At 41.8% G+C, this 18,973-nt stretch overlaps 1 protein-coding gene across 10 annotated transcripts in view; it reads left to right on the top strand.

Annotated features, from left to right (window-relative positions):
* The window catches only part of igsf21a (immunoglobin superfamily, member 21a), a 332,744-nt gene that overhangs the window by 134,994 nt on the left and 178,777 nt on the right, over window positions 1-18,973 (top strand). For 2 of the 10 annotated variants that reach the window (XM_084348931.1, XM_084348933.1), the window contains exon 1: window positions 8,606-9,089. The exons of the other annotated variants lie outside the window; for them this stretch is intronic. In XM_084348931.1, coding sequence (XP_084205057.1) covers window positions 8,951-9,089 — 139 coding nt within the window. In that variant the 5' untranslated portion in view covers window positions 8,606-8,950. Of the gene's footprint in view, window positions 1-8,605; window positions 9,090-18,973 lie in introns of those variants that run through there. 10 annotated transcript variants of the gene reach the window in all.

An 18,973-nucleotide genomic window follows, 5' to 3' on the forward strand; every position in this document is an offset into this window, starting at 1 on the left:
AAATTTGCACAGTGTGGCCGTTCACAATGACGGCTGATTCTGCTGGAAGATGCAGGTATTGTCATTGGCAGATTAGGACAGCAAGATGCTTCTCCGTTCTTGAATAGCAACTCATTTTAGGGACATTACATGGAATAAAGAATGATTCAGTGTGCTCTTAATGCTACAATTGATTTCTAAGTGACTAAGATGAACACATCTGTGCTCTTAGTTGATACCACTGCAGTATAAAAACGGCAACACACTGTGGTATTAGTCAGCCTGAACCTCAGGGTCTATTCAGCCTAAGGTAGACACGATCTGTTCTTGTTTGCAATCTGACATCCCTTGCACAAAATGCAGAGGGTTCTAAAAAATACTCTCTTGGCAGCTGTTCTTAATGCTTAGAAGTCAGCTTTAGAGACAATTCTCACATGAATTCCCATGTGATTCCACAATTGCTGTTTGCAGGTGTCTGACCGAGGAACAAACGTAAAAGGTCACACCGCTGGTTTGTGTACACAACTCAATTTAGCCAATTAATTTGTGTCATTTTGCTTGATGGCTCCACTGATGATCCATTTAAGCCTTGTGTGCTGTTCCACACAACAAGATTAGACCTACGAATGTTGTAAATGACATGTATTTCTCCTCGGGGAGACATTTTTAAGGGTTTAGAGAATCAGGTTGAATGTATTCGGGCTGTTCATCAGCTAGTCTTACTAATGCTGTTAAACATTTTATTATAACATTATTTTAAGCAGTGTTTTACATTGCATGCCTCATTTGCCAAAGGCGCTGTGCCCTCAGGAGAAACAGGGGAGGAATTCTAGCCATTGTTCAAGTTATATGTACTAAAGGCATGAATGCTCCACGAGTACATAGTGAATTAAAGGGGACCCAGAAAAGACCCCTGGGGGACCCCACAAAAGAGAGGAACACGAGAGGCAGCGGCATCTCCAAGCATAATAGAACGAATGTCCGTTGGTACATGATTGATATGCGACTGTATGTCCCACATGTGCCACACACCAACTTTTCCTCAGTGAAATGAATCAGATATCCAAATGTTTCTGCAGAAGACTCTAACTCAGAGCAGCACAAGCAGCATTGACAATCTCTCATGTAGTCTGGGTAGAAAAAAACGCAGTGTACTTTCTAATTCAGTTATCTTTTGATGCCCTGGTGACTAAAGTGCCCCTGTCCTGCTTTGTCCAACTGAAACATTTAACAAGATCAGGTCAGTCCTTTCATCTACAGATCAAGAAAAAGGTCCTCCTAGCTTTTATCTCAGTCAGACTTGACTACTGCATCGCACTTTACAGGCATTAATCAGGTGAATCATCCAGAGAATGCAATTCACACAAAACGTTTTAGCCAGGCTTTTAACACATACTAAGAGATCAAAGAGACACTACGTGACCACATCACACCGATTCCCGCCGCCATTCACTGGTTATCTGTGAGTTTCAGAATTGATTTTACTGCACGTTTCTAAAGCCAGCAATAAAGTGCAAGGGAGTTCCACACTTCATTGTATTTCATAAGTTGCAACATAGGTGTGTTTAGTTTTAAAGCTGGTATGGATTTGTTCTTTCTTAGCAATTTTTATTTTTTTAATCAAAAGATCGACAGGGGTTCAGGTGGTATCAGTCTATAGGTCTCCGGGTCACCAGGTTTGGTTTAATAAAGCAAACTTTATTGACCCAAAATAACATTGGCTCAGCTGGTATGAAAGTTAGAAACTGTCAATACATCAGCCAAGCATTCTCCTGCTTCCTGAACAGCTGAGGTGAATCATTCAGGACTTTCTGGGCCAGAGTGTTGAACAACCGCTGTCCAACGTGGTGATCCTGGGACTGCCAAGGATGCAGGATCTGTCTGGGGCGCTCACAAAGGTTGATCAGTCAGGACTCCCACTTCTAACGATGAAGGATGCGATCTTTACTGAACTTAAAAACTGATGTTGTTATTTAGCCTGTAGTTAGTCGGTCAAAAAATTCAAAATACTGCATGAGAGAGGGATTCAGGAAATAAGGGGGTCATGGTGAAGCTTTTTCACCAGTCAGATATTTTTGTTTTATTCCATCATTATTGTGAAAGGGGCATTGGGCTGTAAAAAGGCATCAGGTGCTCTCCTTGAAGCATCGTCCTAACTCAATAAGAGCACCTGCATTCTTTGGTATAAATGGCCTCGACTGGACTGAACCTGTGCACTCTGGACAGTTTGCAGTATTAAGGGGACAAACCCAAATTCATCATCCTGGCTAAAACACAGAGTGGCTTCCCCGGACATGACATCTGGCCTGTCATGCTATCAGTGACATCAGCTGGGTCAATTCAGCATACCACAATGTTATTGTGCAATCACAGGCTACCACGATTACTGACAGATGCTCCTGCCTGTTTCTGTCCAGCGGGGGTGGGGGGACAGGTGTGTTGGAGGGAAAACATTGAGCTGCTTACAATTCTTACAACATGGCTCATGAGAAAGTCTGTCCTCAACTATTTTAATACCCATTTTGTACATAAGTATAATGCCCTCATATCAAGTTTTCTTTTTCTGAAAGTTACAATCGCCTTTTATTTTGTTTCGTCAGAAAATGCGCTTTTTTGACTGATTAGTCATATTGATGCAAATTACACAAAAACATAGTAGAAAAACATTACAAAATTAGTGTTGCATAGCCGCCATATGTCGCATACAGCCTCAGGGCATATATGTAGTTATTATACTAGGTTTGTGGCAGCACATGTGCACCTGAATCTCCAGTACATTGCAATTCCTTGTAGATAATAGTGCCAAGTTTATCGTTCATCATTTAAATGGCATCATCAGAATGTCATTATTTCCTGTTCTCTTCTGTTCAGTTAGGTTACTTCAGTATTATTGTCTTGACAGATTGTATTATTATCTGTTAAGTCATTGTTTACACAACAATGTTTTGAGCACAATGTTATTCACAATAAAAGTATTTTAATGTCAGCACAGTGCTAGGCCTTTTTTTTTTTTGAGAAGCCATCTGCAATTGTGTTGGTAATGCCAAATGGTGGACAACATCACCAAACAACAAACTGATCACAAACACAACAACAACAACAAGTAACTTTTCACAAATGGAGCAAAAAATAAAAAGGTATTAAGGCAGAAGCTCAGCTTGATTGGCTGCTAGTATTTGATATATGAAGATGTATTCCAATAAAGTTACTAATTTCCTGTTAAAAATGTAATCCAAGCGACCCAATATTAAAGTAATGTAACTTGATTACTTCCCGTTACTTTTGGATTACCTCGATAACAAACATGAAATAGAATTTAAGGTTTACTTCAGCAATGGCATCATGGTACATGGTGGCGTAAATCTGGAAAAACAGATCTTTCTCTTCTCCCGAAACGTAAACACTGCAACTTTAAACCTCTCAAACTGTGTATTTTCTTGCTTTTTTTTATTTTACACCATTACAAATTAAAAAATGTTTTGTTTGTTTGTTTTTTTTTGTTTTTTCCTCACAACAAACAGGCTATTGTAAGTTGTGAAGTGTTTGAGAAAAACATCTACAGTGAGAAATTTGCAGAAAACTTGATGACTTTTCAAGGACGTGACAGCACCGACTACAAATCTTACCAGATCTCTCAAACACAAGATTTCGAGAGTTCCTTAGAGGAATGGTACAAAAAAAAATGGCTGCATTTATACAGCACTTTTATCCATACTGCTTTATGTTGCCTCTCATTCACCTTTCTCAAACACACATTCACATTGACAGCACACTACCATGCAAGGGGCTAGTCTGTCCATTGGGAGCAATTTGGGGTTCTTGCACAAGGACACTCTGACGTATGGACATGAAGAGATTGAACCACCAACCCTGTGATCAGTGGACAACCGGCTCTGCCTCCTGAGCCACAGCTGCCCAGAGGAGACATGATTCCCATGATCCTTTAAAGACAAAGGATGCGCTTTACAACACAGCAGTTTTGATTTCATTTGTATAAAGATACCAAATGAAAATGCTGATTTGGCTACGTTAATGTGAAAATGTTATATTAAGGGATCGCAAATTAGCCTTACTGTATAACGCGCCAAGCACAAAACCATACATACTTATTATATGTCATTGAGTTAAAGATATCCAACAGTTATGTGCTCTCGCCTCCACGTTTAGTACTTGACTGTTTCATCAGGTGTGCTGACCTTCATTTGAACTCTATTTACATAAAAAACATGCAATTAGACAAGGTGCTGCAAAGCAAACTAATGTGCGCACAACGACAGGATTAGAAAAAAAAGAACTGTGTCCACCCAGTAGCCACGAGTTAGTGACTCACCAAAATGTATCTCTGATAGCAGAGTGGCCGGAAGCAACACTCACAAAAATAGTTAATGGATTAGTGGGAACGGCGCAGGCATCACAACAAATAATTCAAAGGGACAGGTACTTAATGATCGCTGGAAAGACAAGAGGAATGAGAGGAGGCAGAGTAATCCTCACCAAGATGGAGTCAGCTCTATCTGCTTGTCAGGTTTCTTTGTCTGCGCAATTGTTCAGATCTTAAATAAAAAGCTAAGAAACACTTTAAGGCTTATTGATTTGTGCCTATGGTACAAGGAGAAAAGTGAGCACATGAAAACGGTATGTGGCCTCTCACAAGACTGAAGGACCCCTCTTTGTTAGTGGGTTGGATGCCATATGGACAGCAACACGTTCAGCTACGTTACCCCAATAAATTGTTGTTGACACTGCCCTCTAGAGATGTGTGATTGTGCATTAGTACCGCAGGCATTGACCGAGGAAGAATCCTCTCCTCCCAGTCAGCTGTGAGGGGGGAGGGCGTGTGGAAGAGTCTCCGGCACTGCATTTGCATGTTCTTATGCGTTTGAGTTTATTTATTTGAGACACCTTTTCCTTTTCACACTGTTGTCTTTTGTGGAGCAGCTCGCTCATCTCATTATTCAGTTCGATGTTGTTGCACTGCATGACAAGGTTCTAATAATGAGTCGAATGTATGGGTCGCCAAATCGCTAGCTGTCAGAAAGCCTCTTTCCTGGGGTCCCTGCAAAGGTAAAAGTCTTTGGGTCATTGCTTCTCCGATCAATACAAGTTTACGGCCTTGATATATTGAGTCGGCTTTGCTGAAAATGGGAAACCAATGGCTTTATTCACCTGAATTCATATTTTGGGGGGGGAATGGATTTGGCATGCCTGTGGCTGTCTTCCTGAATAACTTGTTGAATGGAGTTTGAAAGAGAACCCGGAGGACCATTTCACAAAAGGCTTATAGTGCTGCAAACATCATTTCAGAGCAAAAGAGAGTAGCAGAAACCAGGGCCAACCTTGCTGAGGTGATGCTGATTAGAATGACATAGCCCGAGGCACCTGTCAAAGTTTGGGAAGTCTTGGCAGTAGCTGTTGCCCCGTCGCTCTCAAACTGTTCTTCAGAGATGGAGATGGCCAAGATGACAAAAAATACAAAATATATCTCCCCGATATTTGATTTAAAAGTGTTATTTGTAGAATATGCCAGATTTCAATGGCAGCTTCAGAAACATTGACCAGATCACAATGTCTGTTTACAACAGCTGCCAGGTAGAAAACCCTGCAACTACCGGCTACAATTTTTCATAATGCTATTTCAAAAGTGTACAAATGTAATTCATGTAAAATGCTTGTTTGATGATTTCATATGTCATCAATAACAACACTTTCACTAATGTAAGGTAGGAGACCTAATTTAATTTACCTGGTGGGCCACAGACAGCTTGAGTTTAACCAAACTTACCAGTTAGCGTTAGCATAAGATGTTGCTGTTGTGTAGAAATCAAAGCAAATCAACATAGTTAATGTTATTAAAAAAGCACAGTAGAGAAGTCAGATAGGTTACAGTTAAGGCTGTTGTTTGTTTGTTCATGTTTTTGTTAGTACAACAGAAATAAACAATTCTAGGTGCTGTATCGTAGGCAACTGGAAATGTTTCAGTTTCTTGAAGACATTTCACCTCTCATCCAAGAGGCTCCTTCAGTTCTGACTAACTGGAGGGGAGTTGCAGGCTTTTAAACTGTGTGGGAGTGTCCTTACAGAGTCATTATGGACACAGGTGAGCTCTGAGTTTCAGAGTCCCGAGGGCATCTTGTGGGTCGTTGACCCAACCGGCCTTCATGTGGGTTGCTAGGGCCAGGTGAGCCCAGGTGTGAATGGTTGTTAAGCTGTCTGGGGAGGGAACTCAGTACAGCATTGTAGGTGGGGGATAAGTAATGTCGTAGGGTGGTGAAGGGACAATGTATTTTTGTAGGCTAACCCAGAAGTTAGCATTGCCCTGGTTGCCTCGACAAAAAGCCTATAGGAGTTTTTGAATTGGATTTATCACCGAAAATAATCTCTGTGGCAAATTCAAGTTTATTATACTTACATGTTTTGTTCAGCAAGATAATCTTTAGTGATTTTGGAAGTGTAAATTATCTATATTAGCTATAGGACTGTCATCCTTTTACTGGTGATGTTATAAGGACACAAGATGAAGACTAAGTCAGCAGGCACCTCTGCAACACAGTACATAACACATTGTTATTTCTTCACAATGGTTAAATGTTTTAACGCAAAATTCACAATTTGCTGAGTCCTGATAAGTGTATTATTAAGCAAATGTGACCGATGTAAAACAGTTTTTTAAGGACAGCAGGGATGCTAATTAGAGCTTGGAGAAAATGTCATTGTTATATCAAAAAGTACACATGAGGCACGATTTTAATCAAAGTGACATTTTCAAGCTGGCTTTTAAAGTTGAGTGACATTACAGTATGGAAGAGTAGTGCTGCTGCCATTGGTAACACAGGCATGCACTGTAACATCCAAGTAAAAATGGTCACTTCATCTGAGGCAAAATCCTCCCTGACACTTGAATCCACACACGCCTGGCTGCATGATGGATGATCATTAATGAGACAAATGATTGCTGCCAATTTGAACCAGAAAAGTGACTTTAACCTGCATGACCAGGTCCATTACACAGCTGCTCATGAAGTACAAATAACTCTGCAGCCTACAAAAATACACTACTCAGAGTTAGTTACTGATACTGGGATATTTTAGTGTTTCACTTGTTTATTCTGTGACATTTTGTGTTTTGGAATATTGTTGTTCCTCAAAAAGTAGAGGTGTTCCGATTCCTATACCAGTATTGGAAATGCTGCCAATACTGGTATCGTAATCAGAAAATGCAGGTATTGGTATCGGCGAGTACATGAGTCTATGCGCCAATCTGATACCGCGTGATTTAGAAACCCTGCTACTTCCCAGTTAGCTCCGTTTGCTCTGCTTAACACAACACTGGAAATCAACTTCTCTTTGCTGCTCACAGGACGTTGCAGCAATATTTTACTCTGGATAAGTAGTAAAACGGCGACAAGCAAGGCTGTAATTTTCGTGGGATGGCACGAGTGTTGCCAATTTCAACACTAGCAACCTTATAAAGCATTTGGAGATGCATCGGTCGAAAGAGCACGACGAAGCTGCTCTCCTTTACTACTGACATTTGGACCTCCGACGTGGGCCCCGTGTCTTTGCTGAGTCTGCACACCAGGTGGACACACTATCACTTCCAACATCTGCCCTCCAAAGTGTGGTGCTGCAAGCAAACGAGTCACGTGAGTAAGTTTTAAGGGGAATTACTTATTACTAGATTTATTTGAGTTGCTGTTGCACTACTGTTTTAAACTGTTCTATTCAAAAAGTGGCTTCACTTTAACGGTTTTGAAAGGAATTGTTATTTCTTCCTCGATTTCTTTATTTGTTATTTTTCGGTTATGACTGACTGTCATTGTGTGGCAATCATTCTCTGCAAGGTTTTCCCTGAGCCAGGCCAAACAACAGCAAAGAGCAATCATATCACATCTAGACAAGGTTAGTGTTGTATATACAGCTGTTGAAAGAAAAAAAAAAATCATTCTCTTCTTCTTTTAACCCCACTGGTATCAGATCGGTACTCAGTATCAGCCGATACCCAAAGCCCAGGTATCGGTATCGGTATCGGGAAGAAAAAAATGGTATGGGAACATCTCGAGGACATCCATGCACACATGTATATCCATATCCCTGACTAATATACTCAACATCCTCATCTTTAACTGTGGACACATTCAGTACAAGTCCTGCTGAATGAATCTTGATTGGATGCAGCATGAACTGAACTGAAGCACCTTTTATTTGGCAGAACAGAGAGTTCTCCTCTTGTTTTTACTGGTTGCACAAAACTGGGTGAGCAAAGAGGAAAAAAACAGTCATCGCTCATTTTCCAGGTGATTGAATAACTGATTGCTGTGACAAACTGGACATGCTTTATTTATGCAGTCATGTTCTGGTAGTGATCATATAGCCTACCGGAGCATAAGGATCTTTAAAGGGGGAAAAAAAAAAATCCTACAGAAATAAATCGGCTTAATGGACAGAATTAGAGTGGTCTGAATCCAGGGTAGGATTAAGGAAAATTGTGTGAAATAAAAGAGCGAGTGATCGGGAATGACTGTGCGTCTGTCTGGAGGGCGGGAGGAGAGAGAGACACACAGAGAGAGAGAGAGACAGAGAGAGAGAGAGAGACAGAGAGAGAGAGAGAGAGAGAGAGAGGGGGGAACACATTTCCATCCAAACCTCCGGTTTTTCCAGAGCCTGTCTCTGCTCCGCGGCTCACCGCAGCTCCCCATTGTTTAAACTGGGAGGCAAAAAGAAAAAAAAAAATAACACCCCGGCTTCTTCTTCTGTAATCGCATCCTGTGAGTCATTTTTTTTGTGTTGCCTTTTCTTTTTTTTTCTCTTCTTCTTCTTCTTCTTCTTCCTGGGGAACATCTGATGCTCGGTTTTTTTCCCCCACCGCTCTGAAACGCTTGTATCCACTGACAACTTCTCCCGATTTCTCCACTTAAGACTTGAGCTGCATCATGAATAGTTTGGGGGCACCTTTCAATCGCATACCTCTGGAATGGCGGGGATTACACAGCCGAAACCCGGAGAGCATGTAAACGCAAATGGAGTTTGGGATTTATTGCAAAATAAGGGAAAGATGACCGTCTTCTCGTTGTGCTTGCTCTTGTGCGCGGATCTACTGGATTTAGCCGTCGGTAAGTCTGACCCCCTTTCCTGTTTTTCATTCTTTTTTATTATTATGCTGCACGCAGTCGGAACCGCACACGCACGGATCGACGCGTGCGGTCCAACAATAGCACTAAGTGTCAAAATCAATGAGTTGATTCATATGTGACAGTGAGATACTAACTGGCCATTAACAGGACAGCCGGATGGAGGCGATCGGTGCTATTCATGCCTCATGCCAACTTTCCCCCACCGCCGCCGCCGCCGCCGCCACCTCTCCACCTCCTTCCGTGGCGATCAAGTCGTGAAAGAGAGAAATCAATGAATAATGGTCGGGATTCAGATCCGGCTGCACAATGCGTGGTGCTCAGAGGAAATGCAAAAAAAAAAAGAAGAAAAAAAAAAAAGAGGGGAAGCAGGAGGCCCGGTTATGTATTAAGTCTTAATTCCTCTGCATTGACTATCACGACCAGCATGTATGCATGACAGCACCTACTTCTGAGCAACTAACGCGTGCTGAAGCCGGAGCGCACATTCCCGTCCTGGTTGGTCATCGTGCTTTTTTTTTTTTTTTTTAGCCCATCACACAGCACCCTGGCCTGGGCTCAACAGATATTAAAGTTGTTGCCTTGAAAAACATTAAAGTGCGTCTTTTTCACCCCCTCCTCCTCCTCCTCCTCCTCCTCCATCCCTCCCCGCCTCCCATGCAGATGCAGTCTGCTTTCAGTGCGATCCGCTCGGCACAGCGGTGGCATCAGTGTCGCGTGTTTTTTTTCTCCCCGATCCTCCCGTTGACGCGTTTAAGATGTTGGAGAGGGGATGAAAACAACAGTGATCATTTCACCGTGAGAGTGGAGTCGGATTATAATATATGTATACCCGAAAGATTTATTAGGCTGTCATCTACAGGATTGTCTTCTTTTTTTTTTTTAGGTAGTGATGGGACTGTGGATGCTGTACTGCAGTTTATGGGAAGCCAGTATTATTCAAATATTTGCAAAACAGATAAGGACCTGCTGGCACACTGTTGTGGATATTACTTGTCCTCACATCTGGTGCCTCTGGTCATATATGCATTTTGTTTTCCCTCATGGTGGCACACATCAAGAAGGAGCTCGCATTAGAGGGGCTGCATTGCAAAAAAAAAAAAAAAAAAAAAAAATCCCTTGCAGAGAAATACAGAAATAGTAAAGGCTCCTTTTCATTCTGCTGGAGTTGCAGGCTCACACACCGGTGGTGGTAACATTGTGGTGTTTGAAGGACTTCAGAGGAGAGCTGACTCCTCCTGGCTACAACATCAGAGCAGCGTGCCTTACAAACTAACCTGTTAACCTGCGCTGTTAGCCGAGGATTTTGTTGTTTTGAAGTGTTCCTGACCTTCGCTGACCCATATGGGAAATCATTATGTCAGTTGAGCTTAACATAATGTTAAGTGATAAAATGCCTCTGGGTCTGCCTTTGCTCTGATGATGCTGAGCTGCACTCAAGCCCTGCCTCATGTGAAGTATTTAGGGCTACCTCAATAATGCAATCATGCTCATTTGAAGTGTTCACAACGGCTTAGATGACTTTGTTTTCATTACGCCGAGCGACGGTGAGATTTTCCCATGCAGGAGTTGAGATTGATCGCCGTGTAGACAAACAGTGAAAGGCTGAATTTGACCAATCAATTGGCGGGATGTCAGTTGTAGTGACTTGCAGTCAGGCTGCATTGTCGTTGTTGGCTTCCCTTGTCACAACTGTGGTAACAAAATAGATTCACGCTGTGCATACACCTCAGAATATCACCTTTTCTGTTTATTTTCTCCCAAGAGGTATTCTGTGTATGAACTGATGTCTGCTGTTGTCTGGATATCACACTCAATCCACGCCAGTATGCAGTTTTCCCGTGGGGTGTGCGTGTGTGTGTGTGTTAACAAAATCAAGGTCCCTGTATTTCAATGTGTGCACCAGTGTCTTAAGATAGATGTTGTTCCCCTAAGAGAGGGCCCTCGGTCAGGGATTCCAGTCTCATCTCGATCTACGGACGTCATACATTTTTATTTCCCCCAACAGTGTCTGTCATGTCAGTAAAAAAAAAAGGAAACGTACAGCATCTAATTTTAGAATAAAACTCTTTTATCTGCTCTGTTAACTTGCAGCTCACACGCACCACACACACCACCGCTGTCTGCCAGATGTGTTGCCCTTTTAAAAACTTCAGAACCGGTCCCTGCTTAATGCAGCTGTGCCTACAAGCTAGCCTCAGCTAGTGGGATTTGGCAGTTGGGGATCCATGTGTGGCTTTAAAGCATGTCACAGTCACTGTTTTAACCCATGCACATTTATATAACTTCTGTGCGTACACAGTGGGCTTTGAGTAAGTCTTTCCCCAGACATTCAATATAAAAGAGCAGATATGCATTATTTAGCATTGTATGTATGTTGACGTTCTGCTTGACATACTGTAGCAGCATCTCCTCTGAAGCATTCACACAGTTTTATGTCCATGTTGACAACATGTAGCTGTCTTCAGCCCCCAGTGCACCTGATACATCTGACTGACTTTTGGAACATCAGTGCAGACACTCCATTATGAGGAGCGATCCCACCACAGTGCACGCCCTGTAGGTGAAATATTCATTTAGAAATCAAGTCTTATCCAAGAGAGTTGAAGGGCATCGGCTCGTGAACTGATGAGGGGTTACATGCTCGTACTATAAACTTTGGGAACATAGCAAAGAAGCGTCGAAAAAATTCTTGGAAATAAAGAAATTGTTAGACAGGCAGATCTATACCACAGTCATAACTGTATAAAGCGAAGCTTAGCATAGCTTAGCAACAAAGACTGGAAGCACCTGGCACCCAGAATCCTTCTCCCAGTGCCTCTAAAGCTCACCGTAACGCATGATAATATGTTTGCTTATTTCTTAGAAAAAGTACAAAAAATGCTAAGCAGTGGATTTACATGAGTTTTGTATGCCAGACCATTTCCAGGCTGGGAGCAGTAACTTCCTGAAGCTTTGGCTTGTTGCCCAACAACCTCAAGGTGACAACAAGACTTTAGAAAAGTTACAGACTACAGCTCCTAGCGGAGCGATAGCCTTGCACATAATCCCCCATAAAACTACAGCTTGTCATTTTTCCACACTACGTTTTTGTACAAATTAAAACAAAGAAGATACAACATGTAAATTAATGAGCTTTAGAGGTGCTGCTTGGCAGTTTTTGTTGCCTTCAGACGGAGCCAGACGATCTGTTTCCAAGCTTTATGCTAAAACTGAGCTAACCATCTGCCGGCTGTAGCCTCACATTTACTCTTCCACACAGAAACTATTGTTTTAAATCAGGGGAGCACCAACCAGGTGTGGAAGTACAGTGCAGTCGCCATAGTGTCACATGAGATGTCACATAAGATAAAAGCTTTACGGTCTCTACAGCTGTCTAAGCCGCACCAGCAACATCACACATTCACAGCTTTAGAGTGCTGATGGCACGAGATTGAACATGTGGCACTTCGGTTTGACAATGCCAGTGACCTGATGTCTTGATAGGAAAGTGTACCGAAAAATGTGTGCGGGCAGATGATGTATTGGTCCAGCTTCATCTAGACTAACCAATCACCGTTGCTGCTCTGAGATCACTTGCTGCTGTCCAAGAGATGGTGTATAGTTCACTGTTAGGTTCTGATTTATGACTTCTTGTTGGAAAGAAATTAATAAACCCAAACCCCGTAGTGTTTAATTGGGCAAATAGTGTTCTTCTGTATTTGACTGGTTAGAAGGGATTGGCTTCTTTTCTCTGCAGTCCCCTTGGTGATTTTGGTTTTATGTTTTTTGAAGTGTGAAGCTGGATTCATTTCATTTTACAGCCCTTACAGACCTCCACCACCCTCCTAAAGAAACAAAGGAACCTAATAGGATGGCACAAGGTGGTATTACTGTCTGTATTACAATGCCATTTAGAGAGGAACAGACTTGCTGGGCAGATTTCTCTAAGAGATTGTAACTAGATAAGAGTGTTCAGAAGCTGGATTGAAATTCTTTATCAAATTGCAGCTTTTTGATGCCTTTTTCCTCCTGCCAGAGTAGTTAGCTCGGTATTTCCACTCATATCCGTCCTCTGGCCCAGACCATTTTCTAAGATCAGTCTTACCTAGAAATCAAAGTTTCTCTAATGCTGTATCTCATTTCCCTTTCACTTTATAGAGCAATCTGTGGATGAAGTGTCTTACATGTAGTATTAGATAAGTCCTTCTGCATAAATCTTGCTGAGGATAATGTTTTTTTTTTTGAAAATGAGTAATACCCCTCGTTTTCTCTCACTGCGAGTGGCAATTTGCTGCCCGGTGCAATCAATTATGCGTTCTTTCTCAGACGTTCATGTTTATATATCTTCTTTTAACGTTTTTCCAATTAGCGCTGCCGTGAATGAATATTTTTTACGTGTCATCCTTTGCATTTCCGAGGCGTAACACAAACACGGGGTGGGAACTTCTGTAGAGTCAGCTTCGAACAGCTGCACGTGAGTTCAAAGAGCAAAGCAGCAAAGCACAAGGCGCTCCGTTTTTTATGTAGATCAGGAAATGGGCCAGGCGAGCTCTGGTGATTTGCTACCAGCGGAATCTGGTGGGAATATCACAGTATCCCTTTGACCTTTGACACGGCGAACATGAGTCCATGAACGTTGATTATTTTTACTCCTTATCCCCGAGTATTATGGAAAAACAGACTCAAACAGCACTGTTGTGACTGTTAGAGTTGCTCCAGTTAAAAATGAGTCAGTATAGAAATACATAAATGTAATGACAGCTACAGGTGGCTGTAGAATTATAGTGTCAGTCAACTTAACATGACGTGACACGCCTCCGGTAGGCTTGTCTCAATCTGCTTTAGGCTAAAAACAGCATCTCATGTCACGTATTCTTTCAGCACGTTTATTTTAAACCGCCTCCACCTGCAGAAATACAGAGAAAATGTGTCGCCTCGCTCCGCCACACCTACTGTAGGTTGGCTTTTATAGATTGCGGATCAGAGCGGTGTTGACAGATTTAACAGCCAGTGGATCTCTGTTAGATCTGATGGTTTCCGGTGCACCGTGACTGTCTGCTACTGATGGCTGGTTCTTGACTCACAGGAAGTGAGGAGAGATGGCTGGCTGGGAAAAATGGGTTGTGGTTATGCCACTATCTAACAATCACCAGGCTTTTGCATCAGCACTGCAGCTTTCAGCAGTTATATAAAATGATTATACACAGATTAGAAACTGTCTTCATTGTTTTGTTCTGCTATTGTTTGTTCCGCTCGTCACTGTGACTGTCTAAATACATCATGTATGTTTTGAGATATCTGTAAATGCACAGTGCAGCTGTTTGAGTTATTTGTCCATTTATTGCTCACGTCTCATTTCTTGACTATTTTTAAAATCACCCGGACTCAATATGCAGTTCTGTTGAGATGGATTATAATTTAATATCACACTATCCTCTGCAGCTGATAGGATCCCATTTGTCCCTAAAACTCCATTAAGTATTCTCCTGATAGCTCTGATGCGACAGTGAGTTCAAACAATGAGAAAAACAGAACATTAATTTCTTTTTAGGTGGTAATTTAATCGAAAAGCAGGAGAGTGCAGCTCACTTGGACACGATGACGCAGCAGCAGCACAAAACCGCTGCGAGTCTCCGGTTGACCTCTCACACTAGTTGGGAGTATTTTTTTTACGGACATTAGGGCAGCAATCAAAGCAATATGGTGGCGGGAATACTTTTATAGTAATAGCTTCAATAGAGAAGAAGAAGAAGAAAAAAAAAAACATTCAGAAATCCGTACAGCAGTCACCGTAGATACCGTGTGTGACGACCAATTGTCTCATTCAGTGATCACCTTCAATTAAAGTATAATTCTTGTTATGCTCACCTTTTAGTCTGGATCTTTTGTAACTTGAAATCCTATTTAATGTGATGAAAGAGCCGTATTAAAACTTGAAACAGGTTGCTGACCCAGAAATGATGGCTTTTGTTGAAGGGCTTCTGCCAGCTTTGTGCATGTAGACCACTGTGCTAAAAAAATGAAATGGAAAATTCAGAATGACCTCAAAAGGTTTTTTTTGCGGCGTCACACAGTCCCTGCAGGACTCCACTGAATATTTGGAGTTTATTATCTGATTATCCGGAGCAGAGGAGATTTAACTTCTTTAAGTCAAGAGCATCTTTACCGTGCATTATGTGACTCATTTTCCAGTGAGATGTAATATGTTGGTGAGATATGATTATGAGGAAATAGTTCGTTTGGCTGAGGGAATAGAAGCAGTATTGATCTGGAGAGCACTGCTGTCCACCGTCACCTCCCTCACCTGTGTAGTAACGTTAGGAGAAGGAGAACAAGGGAGAAATTTATAATTGGAACAGAACCGTGGTCTTTTGGAAAGTAAACAATGAGCTCTGACCCATGATATTTTACTGCTATCAAGCTAGCAGGGTTAGGTAGTTGAAATCATTGAATACATTTATGTTTACTTTCACTGTTTTACAGGAAAGGGAAAGAGTTTGATGCAACCCTGATTCTGACACAGTTGGGATGCTGTGTAAAATGTAAACAAAAGCAAAATGCAATCATTTATGAATGAGCTGTGTTTACCAGCAGTGGCTCTACAAATTGTCCCTGAGCTCATGCAGTGATATACTTTACACAATCATGTGTTTTTCCAAAGTAGTGAACCTCGACCCATCTTTAGAGGATGCCCCTTTTATACCCGATCATGATACGATCACATGTTACCAATGAACTGGTTTTCCCATGCAATACTCCAAAGCAGCATTCCAATGAGGTGACCATTGGTGTCTGCGTTGGTGCATTTGCAAGCGTCACACCACTGGACATCTTTAAGGAGAGTGGAGGACCTTACCCGCCGTGTTTGTGGCAGCCAAGACCGGATATTTTTAACGGGAAGCTGGCCCATCTCCAGCCCGGTTTGTGGCGACAGAAGATATATTTTAAATCTGGCTGATTGGACAGATATTCCAAGCTCTTCCAATTCTAGGCATATGTTTGCAAACTATCAGTGGATTTCATCAGTTTAAACATTGAGAATCTTGTATTTGTCTTGTTTTCAATTGAATAAAGATCGAAAAAGGATTTGCAAATGATCACATTATGTTTGATTTATGTTTAACACAGCATTATGCCATATGTTTACACAGACAGGATCAGATTCACTGTGTTTTTAAAGTGTAAGTCCACCCAAATCACAAAAATAGGAATAGGGATCATTTTTGTTCGTCTGCTGAGGTTTTAAAATGTGCGTAATTGAGACCTCAGTACAATGGATAGCATTTAACAACCTGACAGCAACAATTGTTTTCTACTGAAAACTGTCCTGTTCACAGTTTCTGTTAAGATTTTTTTAGCTGAAGATGATATGTTGTACCATAATCAGAGAATAGTGAAAACAGTGAGGTCTTATTATCATGGCTAACCAGCACCTTGTTTCCTCACATTGTTGAGTTTTATAAATAAATCAGTTTGAGCTTCACAAACAAAGTTCCATTCTCCTCCGAGTCTCAGTGGTGAAGATCATCAACGGTGATGAAATCCCTTAACTTTGGTTCAAACCTTTTGTCGTAAAAAATCACATTGTGCTTTTTCACAATGGGGCTGTGTAAACTCGTTATGCAATGATTCAACAAAACTCCGACACTTAAAAGCTACAAATTTTCAAACAGCAGGCCTGAAATGGTTTTACACTTCTCAACCACGCTTTCATTTGCTTTTCCTATTGAGGTACGGCTGTTGATGTTGAAAGAAATTCTGGCTTTTAGTTTCTTCAAAGGCATCCATCCCAATAGCGTGACACCCTCAAATGTCTGAGACAGTGATAAGCCACATGTGAGAGAATAACATATTCTGAGCATTAGCATACATGCCAACTCTCTGCTTCTCAGGTAAATGTGTGAAACCAAATCATCTCTTTGACATTTTGGATGAGCTAAAGTGTGGTGTTTGCAGTGAACCAGTCATTGGAAATCCATTAACATATTTTATTAACAGCTAGCATCTGCAGCTACGGGGTTTGCATCCGAGATGACTTGTTGCCTAGAAGCCTCAAACCCAAGGGGATCGACCACAGGCCGTATGTCTCCCACAATGCAAATAATGCAACGGAATCTGTAACCGTCATGACAAATCTGTCCTCCCCCACTGCCACCACAACAGCATTGGAAGTGGTGAGGGCGAGAATGAAGGAAGATGGCCTATATGGCTGGAATACATATCTCAAGCAGTGATGCTTCAAATGATCAAATGATAAAGCCTATGATTGGTAGAGACAACTAAATGCTCGGGGCAAGGAAGTTCAAACAGCACAGTAACTTCCCTTTCTACCCCAGCCTGAAGTCCTCCATACGCAGATGTAGGCTGGCTTGCCGATGTCTTTGGCTTGCGTGGGAGTTCGAAGCAACTCTGATTCCCTCAGCAGCTGGTGTAAATGAAAAAGAGTAGGGAAGCTTTGCTCAGAAAGGTCTCCCAAGACAGGCTGCATAGAGAAAGTATAGCGCTGCTGTTTGTGATCTTCAGTTAGCAAACAGTAACATCAAATAATGTCTTATGTTCCTCTAACAGAAATGTTTTCTGAAAATGACACTTATCTCGCGGACGTCACTCTGATATCAGAACCTCACTTTTGTTTTTCAAATTAGCAGCAGTTTTTACTCCATTCTCCCTTCACTGTTTCCTACATGCTAATGTGGATTATGCGATTCTGCTTATCGTGTTCAAACATGGCTGCTGAGTTATAACAATGATTCCGCCAGCGTGTCCCAACATTAGCCTCCTTATTTAAGACTGTGAGAAGTGCCACGTATAGGATACGTGACACTTATCTCTGCATTCGTGTTTTATCACGGGGGGGGCTTAAGCTTCCAGGAGTAACACTGCTGTGCACAGATGATTTTTCACATGCAGACATTCTGATGCTTCGCAGTTTGCTTTCTTCTTGCCAGCGATTTGCGTTTTTTTTTCTTCAGAGAGCAGGAGGAATTATTCAATGTCGCTTTGACCTCAGTTTTAAAAGATAAAACACTGGCTGTCCTTGTGTTTTTCTGCGTTAGCATACAATACAATATATGAAGGTTATGTTACGAAGGAAGGTGGAGTGGTCAGCTCGACTTGCATTGGCAGTAAAATATACAAAATCTCAGATAAGATTGGTGACACTGGAACAAGAGTGTTCGTTGTGGTCGTTAAAACTAAATTGGGGCAAAACACTGACTGAGTATGGTCAGATGAATATGTGCATTTAATGAAAAACACATTGAAATCTGTCTTTCTAGTCAAGAAGATTCATATGAAGAGCGTCATATTATTATTATAACTCAACAATCCTCATAATGTCAAGGGATACCACTGTATGTAATCCCTCTATCGTATCTATCTCCACTTCTGTGGCAGATTCCTTGTAAATATCCCGAAATCACTGCTTTGCCTTCTTAGTTTCTTCCGTTATTTAGCTATTCAGAGCCATCTCCTAGGCAGTGAATGCAGCATCGCAGAGGTTTCATGAAAACCCGGGATTAGGCTTGAAAAAACGGAGGAGATGGGATAGGAGGAGAGGGGAAAAAAAAGCTCTAATCTGCACATTGACGTCACACCGGATGGGTTGAAGCAGTGCAGATGGGAGTAAGGGAGGACTGTGTGGGCTATGCATCTTATGACAACAGATTATTTCCTTTTATGCATGCTGACTTCCTCCTCACACGCTCACGGAGAGACTTTCCTCCCCTCGGGACAGCCTCCCTACATTTTCTATCATCGACAAGAATCACGGAGACATCAATCTCCAGTCACAAGAGCAGGTCTCAGTGAGGTTTCACAGACAGAGCCGGTCCACGACAGGACGAGTCTCTGTGTTCGGCCCGTAACGTCTGCCATTTATGATA

The sequence above is a fragment of the Pagrus pagrus genome (assembly GCF_965226575.1).
Source record: "Pagrus pagrus genome assembly, chromosome: 3".
Classification (NCBI taxonomy): Eukaryota; Metazoa; Chordata; class Actinopteri; order Spariformes; family Sparidae; genus Pagrus; species Pagrus pagrus.